The sequence below is a fragment of the Pocillopora damicornis genome, chromosome 11, assembly GCF_964200805.1.
Source record: "Pocillopora damicornis chromosome 11, jaPocDami1.2, whole genome shotgun sequence".
NCBI classification, from domain to species: domain Eukaryota; kingdom Metazoa; phylum Cnidaria; class Anthozoa; order Scleractinia; family Pocilloporidae; genus Pocillopora; species Pocillopora damicornis.
This window is the reverse complement of record NC_142680.1, coordinates 3,376,317-3,394,094: the sequence shown is the minus strand read 5'-3', so window position 1 is coordinate 3,394,094 and position 17,778 is coordinate 3,376,317. Positions and strand designations below refer to the sequence as shown.

At 35.5% G+C, this 17,778-nt stretch overlaps 1 protein-coding gene across 1 annotated transcript; it reads left to right on the top strand.

The window, feature by feature from the left end:
- Nucleotides 1–59: 59 nt before the first annotated feature.
- Nucleotides 60–17,288, top strand: LOC113679009 (protein Hook homolog 3). The gene is made up of 30 exons (XM_089187684.1): nt 60–211; nt 367–455; nt 1,584–1,656; nt 2,040–2,090; nt 2,872–2,923; nt 3,766–3,846; nt 4,226–4,293; nt 4,373–4,441; nt 4,860–4,943; nt 5,427–5,533; nt 6,482–6,558; nt 6,866–6,930; nt 7,883–7,966; nt 8,073–8,115; nt 8,391–8,476; nt 8,900–8,953; nt 9,181–9,231; nt 9,354–9,413; nt 9,794–9,860; nt 10,111–10,192; nt 10,850–10,922; nt 11,010–11,077; nt 11,449–11,565; nt 12,143–12,225; nt 12,639–12,739; nt 13,098–13,145; nt 13,368–13,424; nt 13,828–13,899; nt 14,844–14,986; nt 15,515–17,288. The coding sequence occupies exons 1-30, from the start codon at nt 173–175 to the stop codon at nt 15,522–15,524; spliced, it is 2,154 nt and encodes a 717-aa protein (XP_089043810.1). The 5' UTR covers nt 60–172; the 3' UTR covers nt 15,525–17,288.
- The last annotated feature ends 490 nt before the right edge of the window (nt 17,289–17,778 follow it).

Genomic DNA, 17,778 nt, shown 5'->3' with positions numbered 1-17,778 from the left:
AACCGGTATCGATAATTTTTTTCCCAGGAGGCCATTTGAATATAATGCTATGCAGCCCGGCCTGCGGTCAGTGCATTACTTCAGTTCAGTGAAGTTACCCTTGTAAATATTGGTTAATTTGGTTTCTTTTCCTCTTCTCCTCTTGCTTTGGTCGCTATAAATCGCAAACATTATGGACGAGGAGTTGATGTGTGAAAGTCTGATGAAATGGGTGAGTTTAAATGGTGGAATTCCAGTTGATTGTCTTCTTTCTAGTTCTCTCTCTGGCGACATAGCTATCCTGAAGAATTTGCTCAATTTAACCTCTGGTCATATCGTTGTATTAACAATAGATATGAATTTCGCATCAATTTTTCGTGCCCGTAGGTCGGTACCTTTGAAGGAATAAAAGCTCCGCATAAAACCATCGAGGAATTGACTGATGGCGTCGCTCTTTCAGAATGTTTAGCCGAAATGTAAGTGGATTGTTGAGCTTAATTACACAATATTCAAAAAGTCCTAATGGTTAATTTTATTTTTTCACTATCAAACTCAAAGGCTTTGGTGATATTGCCCGCTTCCGATTTCGATAAATTTGATTTTTTTGGCTGAGTTTAGATGCTTATCGCTCGGAATGAACAGTTGACTTCTATCTTGAAAATTATAAAGACTCCAACTGTTCTGTTTAGATAACTACTGTTTATGAACGAGCTATTGTTGATTATTTGAATGGCATAGACTGCATTGGATTTATCCTTCCTAGTTTTGCTTCTTTACTACTTGAAACGGTTTGAATTTAACATAGGCTAGTCTCGTGTAAGAATGTATTCATGACAATTCCCTATCACTTTGTATATGGCAGTGGTAAGTTTTGTATCGAGAACTTCACATTGTCACGTATCTCTTTTCTACAGTTAAACTTTATTAGGATTTAGTAATTTAAAGTGATACTTTATAGAACTTATTTAAATGTCCATAGACTCAAGCTGTTTCCTCAAATTTATTAGTTAGAGCCACTTCTAGGATCATAAGCAATTGTATAATTATTGTTTCTTGAGTTACCTTGTCTCTCTGGAAGAGAGGTTTTTAGGTCTTTATTAGTCTAGGTTTTTTGCTAAAAAAAACGGTGTTGAGCATTTGAGCTGGCTCAAATGGAGTTCTATTAAAATTTTGTTCCCAAAGTGTGGCTACAAAACTACACAGTAACAAGATGCAGGAAATGTAAAGAGGATGTCACAAACAATTTCTTAAAATAACATTGTATTCCATCTATCATATGTGTTATAGAAGCACTGATGCTTAAGATAGTCAGGAGTTTATTCAAACCTCATACCAAGGATATGTCTCTATGTCAAATTTTTGTGTGTGCATTACCAGTAGTTGCCATTCAAAATCCAGCAGGCAATTATCTCTTTCTATGCCAACAATTTAGCCAATAGCATGCAATTAGCAACAAACCAGAAAGCCTTAATTTTCAAGCAATTTTGCAAACAAGGGGATTCAGAAGGCCAACTTAGTTTTAATAAGAGGCCCTAATCCTGGCCCTCAAACCTACATTGTTCCTTCATTAGTTCATTGGTAAATGAGAATTTCCTAATTTGTAGTGCTCCAGATTGGTTTGATGATGAGTGGGTGTCTAAGATTAGACATGATACTGGAGATAATAGAAGACTCAAGGTAAGTTGTATGCTCTTCTATGTCAGAGAGTATTTTGAATACTTATTAGCAATAGGATACTAAATACTGTAATGTGATGAATCAGTCAGTGCTCTCCAGACATGCCAACAGCCAGTGTTTTTTGCTCACCACCACTGTTTTTCCTTGTGCTGGCTACTTCAAGAGACAAAAATTCAGAGGAGTAGCATGCCACCAAACCTCTCTAGAAACTGACAAGCCCAACAGGCACTTGCTCTGCAAGGACTGGTTACTTAAAATTTTTGGCTGACTATATGAAAATATGAGGAGAGCACTGATGTGTTCTTGTTTGATTTACATGTAGCTTCTCTTTGACATGAGTGGTGTATCATAGTGTGATAGAGCTTTTTTGATCTGTTTTCTAGGTAAATAATCTCAAGAAACTTGTGAAAGGAATCCATGATTACTACACTGAGGTGTGTAAAAGTTTCATTGTGGATGTTTATCAGAGCTTTTCACTGCTATATCATTTTTATACTTACCCTAGTAATTAATGCAAATAGGAAGATTCTTTTCTAACATGTGAATTTATAACCTAAGTGCTAGTGAAATCCTTGTACAAGTTTGTGAATGATGCCTCGATCAAAGTAATATTATTGTACACCCAGTGTCAGGGTTCTCCTTAGAAGGCACAGCACTGCAAGCTGCAACTGTTTTTGGTCACTGTTGCAAGTGTTACAAAATATTTGGTGACTAAATCAATTTGCAGTAAAAGTCCCCAATTTGACAACCTGTGTTTATTGGTTCATGGGTATCAGTTAGCTGATTTGAAATGCACACTGGCAAATTGTTGGCTGACAACCAGGTTATTAACCCTCTGCTCTATAACATCAGCATGCATATTCTCCACACTGTTCTCTTTACATTTCCTTAGGAACTGTCAAGGAGAATATTATTAACAGTCAGGCCTTGGTTGCTTGAAAGTCATAGAACACTATCCACTGGATAAATCTCTATCCAGTAGATAATGCTATACGTTTTGCTATCACTTATCTGCTGGACAGAAATTTATCCGTAGCATTATGTGCCCTTCACACAACTGGATCAGGAGCTTTTTTAGTTGGTGATCATTCCCTCTCTTCTCCTGACCTCAATGTTTGTTTCATGGGTGATAATGTAAGAAGAAATTGGATGCTAGTCACTCTTATGGGTGAAAGGGATAATCGTATTGATTTTTCTTTTGATTTCATGGTGTAGGTGCTCACCATGGATATCTCAGGGTTTCCAATGCCTGATGTCAATGCCATAGGTAAGAACATTGTTTTAAACTTAATATTTATTGCAGACTTAAAGTCATATTTCTTAGCTGGCAAAGGGTTGATGAGGGAAAGAGTCAAGTCAGTGGTTTGTCATTGCTCTGAAGAAATCAATTGCAATACTAATTAGGCTATCTCCTAATTATATCAATCAATTTTCAAGACAAATGGTAATAAGAAGAAAGAAAATGTCAACTGTAGGATATTGATTGATTTAGCATTAAATTCTCAGAGCAAGAATTTTAAGAAATGTGAAGACAGGCAAAAAAGGGAAAGTCTGTATTTAATCCTGGTGACCCTCCCAGCCTGAGGTTCTCCCTATTTCCTTAGCATGAAGCGACTGGGAGTGTTACTAATTCTCCCTAGATGGAATGCTGGTTCATTGCAAGGTTACCCTTAGCATTTCGTCAGGCTTCCCTAAAAAAATTTTTCTGGTACTCATTTATACTCCTGGGTGGAGAGACACTGTTAGGGAAAAGTGTCATGCCTGAGAACACAATGCATTGACTAACCAGGTCTGGAAACCAGCCCTTTCAACCTGGAGTCCAGTACACTGACCATTAGGACACTGGAAGACATAGAGGAGAATTGATTTCTAGATCTTGGAAGTGAAAGGGTTAAGGTGAAGAATTATCCAGACTACTATACCCAACAAACACCCTCCTTTTGAAGGCAGGGGGGGGGGAGGGGGAAAGAGCTAGGTAAACCCTCTAGCCAACGTTCTAAGTCACTTTATGACTTAAAGATTTTACTATTATTATTATTTATTATTATTATTATTATTATTATTAAATTTTACTTTTTAATTACTATTTCCTCTTGCTGATTTCTACAGTTGAGAGTCAGGAAATCTCTGACCTTGGCAGACTATTACAGTTGGTTCTTGGCTGTGCTGTTAACTGTGAAGACAAGCAAGGTTAATCAAATCTTCTGTCATATATTATATCATGTTCTGCTCTATCCTTGATAATAGGAAGCCAAGAAATTGCTGGTTACTCAGTTGGATTTCAATGGCTTATTCAGTTGTCAAGCCAAGATGTAGTAGTAAAGGCAATTAAAAAAAATATATTATTGTCTAAAATTGATTCCACACATTACCCACTTAGAATCTGAAAGACAACCCTAATTTCCTTGTTGGTTACTGTTTAAATCAAATGGTACTGTACTTAACTGTAGCTTAACATTTTAATGGAGTTTACACCGTGGCTGATTTCTGTATAATTATAACAATTGTTATTTGTGATTTCTGGGGTTTGATTATTTTTTATAGTTTAAAAATTTTTTTCTTTCCACAGAATATATTCAAGTTATTATGTCTATGGAAGAGTCTGTACAGCATGTGGTCATGATGGCAATACAAGAGGTAGGTGTGAATTTGATTTATGAAAGACAGAGTACAGTTGGGTTTCATTTATAGTTTACAATGTTTTTTTTTCTCTCAGCTGATGACAGGAAAAGAAAGTGGTTTGCCTGGGACAGAAAGTGAAATGTTTAAAGAACTAGAGATACAGGTCAGATACATACACATTATGCTTGGTGTTGTGATTTTTAGAACTTACTGAAAACAGTGTCATCTTGTATATACTTATCTAGTTTTTGAAAATATCATTATCACGCTGGCTTTTTGACAGTCTGAAACATTTACATTATGGAAAGCAATGGAAAACAAGAATTATTTGAACTTGTACATTTACATAAAATGTACAAAATAAAATAAAATTTTATGATAATGCAGTGGATAATGGTAGTCTAGAAAGCTAGGCATGCATCCAAATTAAACTAGATGTATTGTAGATCTCATAGACATCATCCTTCACATGTGAAAATTGCCTTTGAAAAGGGGTGTCATACCACTTTGTTTAACTTAAAGAAACCTTTTCCTCTCTCCCTGCCATTCCTTTAACTGTTCTTCCTATTTTACATGACCAGCATAAGAGAACACTTGAACAGCTAAGTAGTATGGCAGCTGAAAAAGAGGAACTATCACAGAGATGTCATGAACTGGATGAACAGGTAATGAACCAAAAAAAAAACAGGCCAATGGTAATTTTTTCAAGGCAAATATTGATGTAGTCTAAGATCTGTGTAACAAAACTGGGTTAATTAAATCAATTGAAGGCTTAATAGTAACCTTTTTGTTCAATGAGGGGAAAATAAGCAAACTCTGCTCATTTAGCTTGTCCTATTTTGCTGTACTTTTGTATCAATAATTTCTCACGTAAGAAGGATGGGATTTTCAGTCAAAAGAAATGAGGTCATTTCATAATATTTCTAACAGGAAGTTTGCAAGTGAACCTACTTTGTGAACAGTAGCCAGTTTTTTGGTTTGCATTCAGATTCACACTTTGGTTTATTGTCATGTATTGCAATGTCAGCGGATCATAGGGTTAAATGCAACAATCAAATGTTTGATCTGTGTTGCCTCTCTCTCTCATTTTAGACTTTTTTGTGAGAACTTCTTTCCAAATAAACCTTTTTTCATGTTGTTCTACTTAGTTGTCCTTCATCAAAGAGCATGAGGGTAGCTTACAGATGGAAAATGAGCGTCTTAGAGATAAGCTGAGTCGGCAAGACACAAGTGGCGACAGAGATGATGACATCAGGTAATTTAAATGAATGAAAAATAAGGAAAGTTTTGTCGGAAAAGATACTTTTATTACATGTAGCAAAGTAACTCATCTTCATTCTGACTTTTCGAATAGAGATGTAACCTCTTACCCCTAAAGAAATGTTGATCTTTGTCTTTATAATGAATGCATATATACATGTAGGTATATATTGATAGGGAATGAATAAGTTTATACTGTATTTTGTTCTGACTTAGTCTCTAATTCTCAAAAGTACCATTAATACTGGAAATAATGTTAGCTAGGAAGGATAAATGAAAGTTAGATTGTGGATATTGAAGGGTTAACATAAGGTGCTCAGTAGAATTTCACTTAGAGAAAACTTGAAGACTTTTTAAGTTGTAGAGATCTTTTCTAATTTTACTTTACTAAGCAAGAACTGCTGGTTGGGCACATGGGGAAGGTGACAATTATAACATTAAGAAGACACATTTCTGGGAGGGGTAGCTGCACCTGTATAGAAGTTTGAGAAGGTGGGGCTTGCCTAAAGGAGAACTGGCTATTGTTTATATGGCTGCAAAAATTATAGCTCAAGGTCTTTGTATATTTAGCTGTTCAGTGCATTAATGGAATTATGTAGCCATTGTTTTCATGAAGGAAAATAGAGGAAAATATGAAGCTTCATTCTTAAATTTTTCTAACTAAAATGTTTTACTTACATGTCTAAGTTGGCTGCTTTAATAAATTGATTAATATTTGATGATGTCACCTGTTGATACATCCCATTCAATGTGTTTTTTTATTATTGAAGTCTGGATAATGTGTTAAACTTGAGTTTTCATTATTATTTAGAATGTTCAGTTTGCAGCAAAGGTTGTTAAACTGATCTGTATTTCCTCTGTGTATTTAGTCTTCTCTTTTTGGTTCATATTCCATCAATTGTTATCTATGCACAATGATGAAATTAAATCATTTGCTTTCTAGTTTTTCTACTCAAAGAATGCATCAGCTTCAGCAACAAGTGGAACAACTCAAGGAAGAGAATTTCACCATGGAAACTTGTGAGTTAAAGAAAATGATTCGAAAATTTACAGAAATGAATGGAAAGATTATGAAGAAGTCTTTGAGCTTGCCTTTTAAAGCCCAGCTTCAATTTCTGTGTATACTAAAGATAATGCAGTGGAAAAGGTTTCTTCTGCATAATGAAATATGAAATTCAAAAGGAATTCAAAGCAGTGCTCATTACAAAAATATACAGTCATAAAGATTCAGTGAATAATTCCCTCATCTGTTTTTCTATTCACTCAAATTTTATCAAATTCACTTGTTATATGCTTAACATGATAATTACAATAATTTTTTTTTCAGCACGTGATGAATTCAAAATAAAATATGAACAGTTGGAACGGGATGTTCTGATGTTGAATGAAAGGGTATGGTGCATTTGTGCTTAGTTTGCTCTCTTAAACCGTTTAACTCCAAAGATCTGATTGTTAATTCTCCCCTCTAGCTGCTACACATTTCCCTCTAGCTACGACACATTTCCTTGTACATTATTTTCAAGAATTTGGTGTTAGATCAAGATTGCGACCTCTACCTGACAAGTTTGAGTATTCTCATTACCTGATTGTTGGATAATGTAAGGATATTATAGGAGGAAGTTACATTGTAATCACTCCTGGGAGTTAAAGGGTTAAGTGTTCAAGAGAGTTCACTTCTCTTCCTCTCTGAGTGTATGTACATGTATGGTGATTATAATGTTAGAAGAAAATTTTGTGGATTTTGTATAGGGACAAAATTATTTTGCTTTGGATATCCTTACATTCCATTAAACCTTTAACTCCCAGAAGTGATTCACATAAAACTTCTCCCTACAATATCCATACATTCTTCAGCAAACAGGTGATCAGAATATTCAAACTTATCAGGTAGAAGCTGTTATCTTGATCTAGCACCAAGTTCTCATAACTAATTTACAAGCAAATGTGTAGTAGCTACAGGAGAGAATTAACAATCGGTTCTCAGGAGTTAAAGGGTTAAAGCAGTAGATAGAAATCAAGTTATGTTTATTGCATCTTAATTTTCCTAGCAGATCATTGTACTAGAATTTACACAATTTACAAAAAAAACAGAGGTCTGACATGTATATGCACAGTGCAATGCAACAGATGAGCATCTCTAAGCTCAACCTATGTCTTTACCACTAGCAAGTCTTAGACTCCAAGCTTGTTTGGTAATGTTTTTTCTGTGTATTACAACACAAGTTGTGCTTTTAAGGTTAACTAATGTGTAATGACACTGTAACTTGTAAATTTATTTTGTGCTTGTAAACAGTTGTGTGAGACAGTCATTACTTGTGTTTATAAGTTTAAATTCTCTTCACAGAATGAGCAATTGCAGAGCTTAGCTGAAGAATCTCAGATGCTGAAAGATGAAATGGATGTCTTACGGCATTCCCAGGAGAAAGTGGTTTGTAAATTTTTATAACACTATGATTAACTTGTCATATTAATTAATTTTTTTATGTCTTAAAATTTTCTCTGGTAAACTGTGTTGTTCTTTTTTTTTGTGGCAGATTAAGTATGAGTCAACAATAGAACTTTACAAGAAGAAACTAGGTAAGTGCAATTCTTTTACGAGGTATGCTGAGTATTAAAACTCTTTTTGTTGAAGGGGAGACTCTTGTGTCAGGACTGATCACAGAACTGCAGAATTAACTAATAATTTAGCAATTTTAAATATTTCTTTTGGCTTTGTAAAAATTGCTAACTAGTTTAACAGTTTATCACAAAAGACCATACTATCGTTGCACTTTCTAATATGATTTTTACAATAATTTGCTTTTATCATATAGATTGATTTTGTGTTCTAAATGATATGTTTGTCATTGCAGAGGAGTTGTCAGACATGAGGAAACAGATGAAGGCTTTAGAGGAAAAAAATGTAACATATATGAAAGAAACCATGAACTTACAAGAGGTGAACACATTTATGTAACATTACTCTTAATTATGGGTAAATTGAGTAAGTTTTTAAAGAAAAGGTGCTACTGCTGCATCACTGGAGAATATTTTAAAAGATAAATAATATTGGTTTTATCAACTGAGTTGATGACATTGGCCACTGTAAAGAGTTTCTAAAGTTGATGTAAGCCATTCACTGTTTATTCCATTACATTAAATTTTGTAGTCTAATGTATTGTACTCTTAACTTCATTTAGCAGCATTTAAGATATGCTTAAACATTTTCAAGATACAGAGTTTACACCATTGCAGTGTGGGTCTTTTGAGATTCTGATTTTGCCAAAGATATGTTATTAAGTTTACATCATTTGTGACAGTGGTCAATTATAGCTTTTTAAATGTAGTTAAGAGAGTCTGTTAATTACAATTTGTGTTGCAGGATCTTAGAAAAGCCAATGCATTAAAATCTCAAGTTGACACATACAAGAAACAGGTTTGTAAGCAGTCTGGTATCTGTAATACTTGTCAATTAAACTTGTTTTCCATTTCAGAAGGAAAATAAATCCCAGAACAGTATTGTATGTTGTTGTGGAGTACCTTTAAACCAATTATTTACTCTCTCTTTCTGTTTATTTTTCCTCTCAGTATTCTCTCTTGTGTAGATTTTCTGTAAATTAAAGCTGTAAAAATAAAATTTATTTTTTTCCGTTTCTATTTTAGGTACATCAGTTGCAAGTGCAGGTGTCAGAGTTACAAAGGAGAGCAGACAAGGTGTGTGGAAGAAATAAACAAGAGTACTTTACTGTAACAATCAGTCATTTTTTCAAGGAGTGTTGCTCTAATTGTGAAGTTTGTTTAATAGTTGATTTATCTGAATGCTCTTTGATATACAGGCAGAGTTTGAGGCAAAAAAGGCAAAAGAGAAGGTTACAAACCTTGATGGAGAAAATGAAGTAGGTGTAAGCTTTTTTAAAGAAAAAATGATAAATTTAATGTACAGTCAGTAACAATTTAACTCCCCTGAATAATTAAGACAGAATTTCTCCTTAAAATATTGATACAATGTCAAGTGGGCAAGTGATGAGAGTAACAGAAAATAGGGGATTATTTGTTGATCCAATGCCAAATTATTCAAACTGCATACAGTGTATGTAACATCATAAGAATTTTGTGGTAGATAGTAAGGAAAGTTACTAATGAGATCTTGGGAGCAGAAGGATTAAATGAACATTATTTCTTTCTGATAGTCACAATTATCAAGCTTGCATTACAGTGTTTCTGATTCATTTAAGGAGTGTATCTTAGAGATGATGATTTTACTTCCATTCCACAGCGTTTAAGACAGGAGAGAATGAAATTGAAAGAAGAAAATGAGGAGCTTCAACTTGCTCAAGTAGCAGGTACATTGTCATTATACTTTTTTTATAGTAAACTGAGTGGGTTGCTGATCTTCTTACTACATTTGATGTCTTCTGTGATCTACATGTGTTTAACCCTTAAACTCCCATGAGTGACCAAGACAGAATTTCTCCTTGCAATATCAATACAATATCAAGCAGGCAAGTGATGAGAAGAAAAATATTAATAAGGGGACAATAAATCGATCCAATACCAAATTCTCCAGACTTTTATTATCTTTCCTTTTTTTAGGTTCTCCGATGCGTCATGTATCTGCTGGGACCCCTTCAAGTGATGATTTTGATCTGGATGGATCCATGTCCCCAGAAGTGAAGTATGTAATAAGTCATGAGAGCTTTCATCAAGCTTTGTTTAACTGTTTCTACTAAGAGGAATCTGGACACTTTTTATTTGTTATTGGTTTTATCACAAGCATGAGACAAAGAAAATATCCTAGTTCCTATTGAGGAATCAAACCCTAGACCTTTAAAATTTGGGCTTCTTAGCTCTACCACTGAGCTGAAAGAACCTGGTGATGAGCTAAATAAAGACAACACAGCAGTCAAAAGTAATGCATGCACTAGGAGGTCAATTCTGGCAGGCTGGGCATCACCTTCTTGTGCAAAATTTTTGAAGAAAAACGTAAGAAACAACTGCTGTCTTGCAAAGTAAGTGATAAAAAATTGAAATGAAAATTTGTGAAAGAAAACAAATGTAAGGAAAAGGAAAACTTCAGATTTTTCAAATGCAAAGCTTATTTAATTACAGGGATCCTGTTGATTTTCCATTCTGTTTTAAGCTTTACCAGGAAAGTTATACACTTTTAAAACACAGTCACTTGCTTGCTTGTGTGGTCGTTTGCATCTTTTGTAAGACAAATTTTTTGAAAGCATCCTGTTTGCAAATATAGTATGAAATTTGGTAAATTTTCAATGTGCTTGTGGATTAAAGTAAGCCGTGGTAACTGTTTTGATACCTTGGTCTACAACAGGGAACGTGTTCTTCGTCTGGAACATGAAAATAAGAAGCTTAAAGAGCAGATGCAGGGCGAGCAAGAAGAACAGGTATCGTTTGGTGGATAGTATATGTTTCTTTGTCGTTTTTGTAGCATTTGAGCTTTTGCTGAATTGTATTATGCTTCTTACCATCAGAACCAGCTTCTTCAAAGTCTCCTCAATGATGCTAATGAAAGGAAAGATCACCTAGAAAAGGAGAACAGGTGAGACAGGTGCTTTAAGAAATGGTGACGAACTTAAGATAATAAGCATAACAGTTTAACCTTTCACTCCCACAAGTGACCAAGACAGAATTTCTCCTTACAATATCAGTACAATATCAAGCAGCTAGGTGATGAGAATAGAGAAGAATGTCAATCATGGGATTATGCCAAATTCTCTGAACTAACATCATCAGAACTGTATGGCAGATAGTAAGGAGAATTACTAATTAGATCTTGGGAGTGAAAGGGTGAAAGGAAGGAGGGGGGTTGGAGGTGTGGCAAGTTTGTAACGTTGACTCACCCTACAAGACATGTGCATCATATGAGAATCATATTTTGTCTCAAGCAATTCAAAAAAACATCTCTTGCAGAGAATTGAATCAGAAGCTTATGGAGGTAGAAAGTGAACTCGATGACATGAAGAATCAGAAGAATGCAGGGGAGATGGAAAAAGATAGTGAACTTGGCAAGAAATACACAGATCATCTGTAAGTACACTTTACACTCGAACATTCAGATGCATATTCTCCATACTGTTCTCTTTACGTTCCTTGAGAAGCTGACAGGGAGAATTTGTTTTGCAATAAAGAGCTTCTTTAGTTTATTAATTTCCTGTCTTCTTGTGACCTCAATGTGTAATCCAGGGTGATATTTTCAGGATAAATTGGCTGTTGGTTACTTTCAGGGTTAAATGCAACAAGATGGAACATTTTTTACTGTCAAGAGTTGTAATAGCAAGGGATTACAGAGAGGAGTGAAAGGGGTTAGCCCTTTACATCCTAGCATCAGTTTGCATATTCTCCATTCTGTTCTTTATACATTTCTTATGGCACTGACAAGGAGAATTTGATTAACATCAGAGGCTTCTTTAGCTGGTGATTATTTCTTTTATTCTCATAACCTTTAATATTTGATTCAGGGATGTAAGGAGAAATTAGATGATAGTCAGTTCTAGAGATTTAATTGTTTATTTAGTTTGTGAGATTCATCTCTGTTGATTTGGAGACGTGCTACATCTGTAGGTATTGAATTTGAAACCTTAACTTTACGTTTTGCATCTTGCAGTGACAAACTCAAAGTTGCAAATGACGAACTGCAGAAAAAGAAAGCGTACATTGACAGTTTGGAACCAAAAGTGTCTAGTAGTGGTAAGAGGGTAAACTTTTATTCATTAAAATTAGTACTAGCTCATTCTTTGGTACCTTTTTTTGGTGTGTCAAGTTTGTTTTGTTTTTGGTGTCCGTGTTTGACTGTAAAAGTTTGTACTGAAATATCCTTTATTTCTGTGAGATCATTGAAATGAAAGTTACAAATACTTTGATGGGATTCTCTTTGTTGTTCCGTTCAAGCTAGTGCTAACTTAAAGTCTGTGGATGAGACCCTAGTCAATAACAGTTTTTACAAAGCAAAACAGCACTTGCATGTATTGTCTGTTGTGTCTCAATTAAAAGGTTTCAAGGGTTTTTATCTCTACCCAGTCAGTTAATCTCAATGATAAGAAAAGGGGAAGGTGCTGAAAGAGGTGCACTTGGTAATGTTTACTTTTTGTGTAATGTTTCAGCGGAGAAAGTGAATGAACTGCAGGAACTTTTGAATAAGAAAGATCAAGAAATGAAAGTAATGGAGGATCGATACAAGAAATACTTGGAGAAAGCCAAGAGTGTAAGTTGTCTATGATTCATTGGTGGTTGAATAATCAGGGAAATGGAAGAGATATTTTGCTGCAAAGTATACAATACCACACACACAAAGTATACAACGCTATTATAAATTCACAAAACTATGTTTTTTGAATGTATAATTGTAATTTAACTGAGTGGAGAGTAGTTTGATCTGAAATCGTACGAGTGATCGTCGCTTGTTGTACTCCTTTATTTCCCGTTGGCCCCTCCCTTTTTTTGGTTAGCCTCTGAGGTCACTGGTTTCAGTTTGAAGAATCTCCAACGAAAACCTCTCTATTTCATTCCAGTAGGTTCAATAGTTGCTGTGTTTTCAATTGGATCATTTTTTCTCTTTTCAGGTGATAAAAACTCTCGATCCAAAGCACAGTTCAGGCGCTCAACCTGAGGTAATTGTTTCATTTCCCGTTTTGATTGTCCTTCGTGCTGAAAGTTTTTCCTTATGGTGATGATATTGCACTAAATGTTATGTTTAATGTGCATCAAGTCTTCAGTACATGTATATGAACTCTTGTGGAAAGAAAATCTAACGCAAAGGGCTTTACGCTGGCTCTCTTTAAAGTAACTTTCAATGCAACAGATTTTCTAATTCACCTTATGTATTCTCCCAGATTCAATTGCTAAAAAATCAAGTTCAAGAAAAGGACAAAATTATAGAGCATTTGGAGGTAAAGCGACGTTGTTATTTTATGTTTAATATATTTTACATATCATATACTCTCTATCTCCGCACAGACATCACTCTCTTGCTGAACACTCGGTTCAGGATTTCGTTTGCCACTTTCACTCCATGGAAATAACCAGAAAGAAGTGTGACGAGAAGAAGAAAAAAGTCAACTTTGGGATATTGGTTGATTTAACAACAAATTCTCTGAGTTGAAATTACAAGAAATATATGACAGACAGTGGGGAGATAATATCTTTACATGTAGATCTTGGGTGTGATAGGGTTAAATAGTGCCTTTGTAGAATCACCACAAACTGCCAGAAGGGGCTGTTTTTGGTCGAGACTTGCTAATTTTGCAGAAGGAGGCCACTAGATTCATTGTCTTTCAACTTTGTTTCTTTCAGCGAGATCACGAGAAGATGAAAATCACGAGAGAAAGAGAAGAGAAACTTATAGTCAGCGCTTGGTATGAAATGGTAAGCACAATTTGTTACTCTACCGATAGTGAAAGTCTGTACTCGAGCCAAGTGACCCATCCAACCGGACCTGATCCCGGTTTCCATAGTACGAAGCGACTAGGAGCACCACAAACACCCCCTGCCCCGCCCCCCTGGATAGGATGCCAGTCCATTGCAAGGTTACCTCAGCATTTTATCAGGCTTTCCTGAGATTTCGCTAGTACCTATGTAAACTCATAGGCGGGGAGAGGCACTGTGGTAGTTAGCCCTTTAACTCCCAAGAGTGACCAAGACAGAATTTCTCCTGACAGTATCAATACAATCTCAACCAGATAAGCGATGAGACTAAAGAAAAATATCAATTATAATTGATCCAATACTAAATTCTCTGAACTAACATTAAAAGAATTGTATGGTAGATAGTAAGGAGAATTTAAAATTTTATCCGGAAGTTAAAGGGTTAAGTGTTTTGCTGAATCGATAGCGAGTGCCAAGAGATTGAGAATACAGCTTAATAGATTTTCTTTGCCTAAGAAGACAACTAAGGGCACTTATTTGGCGCAAATACCTCGTACCTCTGAAAGCTTACCTTGTGTAAAGTATTTTCGGGAAATTAAAGAAAACTTAAGACCGAACCGCATAAGGCTACCAATCACTGGGAAATTACGCCCAGCCTTGTCGCAGCGATAATTTTCCCAGTGTAACTTGGAGAACTCTCGAGAAAATATTTGTCTTAGCGACAGAGGTTTGTCGTTGTGACCAGTTGCACAGAAATTCGAGTTGGTCTGAATCCGTGCGACTGACTTCAGTGACAAAACCCTGTCGCAAACGCAACGATTTCGCCAAAAAAGTTCTCCTTGTCGCCCAAGGGACTAGGGACTTTTTATAGAACGGTACGCACAGAGCTGTTTGTTACTGACACTTATCGCTGCCTCTTGTCTCAAAATGTTTCCTTTCCTCAGGGCATGCAACTCCATAGAAAAGCTGCAGAGGAAAGGTTGTCAGGGAACGCAGGGGGAATGTCTTTCTTAGCTCGACAAAGACAAGCTTCTAGTCGCCGCTCAACGCCAAATAGAACGCAACAGGCCAACGCTGTCTCATCTAGGTAAGAATATGGGATAGAAAATGTTGTTGTTTATCACTCTATGGCGTTATGGTCTATGGTCTAGCCAAGGTTGGTTGGTTGGTCTGTTGAGGAGAAAGGATGGTTGCCCTGTTTCGAGAGACGATCGTGTATTTGTCAGGTATAACGAAACTTTTGGAGCAATGTCAGCATCTGAGCAACTGCGCACCTACCTACCCCTCCCTAACCTAATATTAACCCCCAATTATTATCAGTTGACTGTTGTTGGGTTAAGGGAGGGGTAGGTGCGCAGTTGCCCAGATCTGTGTCTGTTTATCAATTACTACTATTTAAACACCATATTTTTGTAATTCTTGGAGCAATTTGGGTTTAACTTATGTGATGTATACTTGTAAGTACAATGTACCAGTCTGTTCTATTAACTTGATCACCATCTTCACTATTTTGATATTCCTACAGGTATTTTTCTTTATCATCGTGTTTGTGGTATATTTATACAAGGAAAAAAGAAACAATTCTGTGCCAACCCTTTTTGCTGTTGTATTGCAGGGATACGTAGCATCTGCCTGATAAATGGAATTCATCGCCGTTCCTTTCCCTCTTTATAATATTTAACAATGAGGAACTAGCGTTCAATTATGAAGCATACCGTTAAGGTTCGTTATCTTAAGAACTGCGGCCAAGAGCAGATCGAAAAGTCTGGCAAACGCATGTTTTGCCCGATCAGTGGCAGTGAAACCTTTAATTGCTAATAAGTTATGGTCTCTGTTTTCCTTAAATCTCCTCTGATTAACGCTATTTTGGAAACGAGGGGTACAAAGCGTAGACAAAATTTTTAACCCTTTATTTAGATAAATTTATTACTTTGATTTGCTTTTGTGTGCTTTTGTTAAACTTGAGATAAATATTTCCTTCGGGGTAAAGAATTAGAGGTGATGGTGAAAAATCGAATGGTGTATTTACTCTAACCTTCGTTTATGACAAATCAGTTATGGGAAGAGTTTGTTTTGAGAGGAACAAATATGTAGCAGTGGAAAATAATGGCAGCTATACGATATTTAGTACACGGCATTGTATTATAGTCAGTGTTGTATGTTGTTTTTTTTTTCACGACAAGAAAGTTTTATCAGCTTATTCCTTTAAAATTCAAAAACCGAATTGGGATTTATGTGTGGAAAGGACTTTCGCGCGGCGCTGACTCAGCGCCGCGTTAAAAAAAGACTTCTGTAGCTGGAATTTGGTAATTTAATTTGATTGGTGTTTTTAGGAATGTAATCAAATTTGACTTTGAATAAGAATAACAAGTCAAAACCCATCGGTGTTAGAACTTGAAAAAGTTCTAGCAGATAGTATTGGTAGATCCAATTTGAAAAACATGCGAAGAAGTTTTGTGACATAATTTGTAAAGTCGATAATTATCACAATATAAATTATTATGCGTTCTTTCCCTTGAACCGCCTTTTTCGTTCCCTAACACAGGGAAAAACAAGATTAAACCGATCTATAAAAATATTACGCTGTACATGAAAATGTTCCTTGCAACTCGATTTGAATTAATTGACAGGAGTGCACTTGGATGTCTCCCGTTTTTTGTTTTTTTTGTTTTTTTTAATGTTTTCAGAATCTATTGATCGTTCACATAAGGATAATGATTTGTATTAGCCAACTTTCATTAAACCATAAACGTGGACGTCACGTCGACAGATTTTTTTTTCTAAATCAGTGGTCTGGTAAATGCCACTTTCCTTTTCGAAGTTTAAACACAACAGAATATACAATTGAAACCAGTCTTTGTGGTTTATCCTATTGTCTTCAGTGAATCAAAGGGTGAAGCATTTTCCGTTTTTTTTTTGTTTTTTTTTTTGTAAAAAAAGTAAAAAGTAAAAGTTAGGTAAATTTTTGGTCGCGAGATGGAAATACTTCTGTTAAATCGACCGGAAGATTTATGTTATTCATCAAGAGAGGGGCTTTTCTTTGGGAAATGTTTGGTGGAAGTGAGTTTGGAGAGGTAAAACATACCAAATCGTTTCTACTTAAACCGGAATATTTTGTTGTATTTATTTGTAGTAATAATCGGGGTGAGCCTCTCTTTGTTTTTCAGCAGCTATGTGTCTTATCTTGTCAAAGAAAGGAACTGTCTTAAAAAGGTATTAACGAATGTACGAAGCATTCAATTCCTTGTTTAATGAGTGCAACAAGGAAGTCTTCGAATGTCTAAACTGGTTCTATACTAACAAGGCGTAGAAAGATTGTACGACATTATTTTTGTAAATGAGTCAAATATCCCCATAATAATAAAGAAATGAAAATTTAATACCCACCATATTATTTCTTTTTATTTTGGTGGTTCTCAGCCGACGCATCTGTGTGACGTGTTCAGTTCTGTCCTTACTTTAATACGTTAACTATTTGATCCTCAAGAGTGACTTGCACCTAATTTCTCCTTACAATATCCCTCCTGATTCAAACATAAAGGCCCTGAGAGTAAAGGAATGATCAGCAGCGAAAAAATTTCTTGATTGTTAAACAACTTCTCCTTGTCGGCACCACAGGAAATGTTTAGAGAACAGTGTAGAGAATATGCATACTGATGTCAGGATGTAAAGGGTTAAGAGCAATTCACCGCTGAAACCCATTTATGTCGGTTTTAAGAACTATTCGCAATCCACTATAATCTTTCCAATCCTCGACGTTACTTATTTGTTTATTCCTTCTCTTTGATATTTTCCACCTTAGTAAACGTTTTTTCAAGGTTCATTTTCTTTGAAAGATAGCCCTTAATGCTGGTCCTTTAAAACGAATTCCCTTAATAG

Excerpts from the sequence above, each read along its gene's own strand:
- LOC113679009 (XM_089187684.1), top strand. The coding sequence starts at position 173 with ATGGACGAGGAGTTGATGTGTGAAAGTCTGATGAAATGG. Across the intron at positions 8,116-8,390 it reads ACTTTACAAGAAGAAACTAG|AGGAGTTGTCAGACATGAGG; the intron begins GTAAGTGCAATT and ends TTGTCATTGCAG. Across the intron at positions 13,425-13,827 it reads AAATTATAGAGCATTTGGAG|CGAGATCACGAGAAGATGAA; the intron begins GTAAAGCGACGT and ends TGTTTCTTTCAG.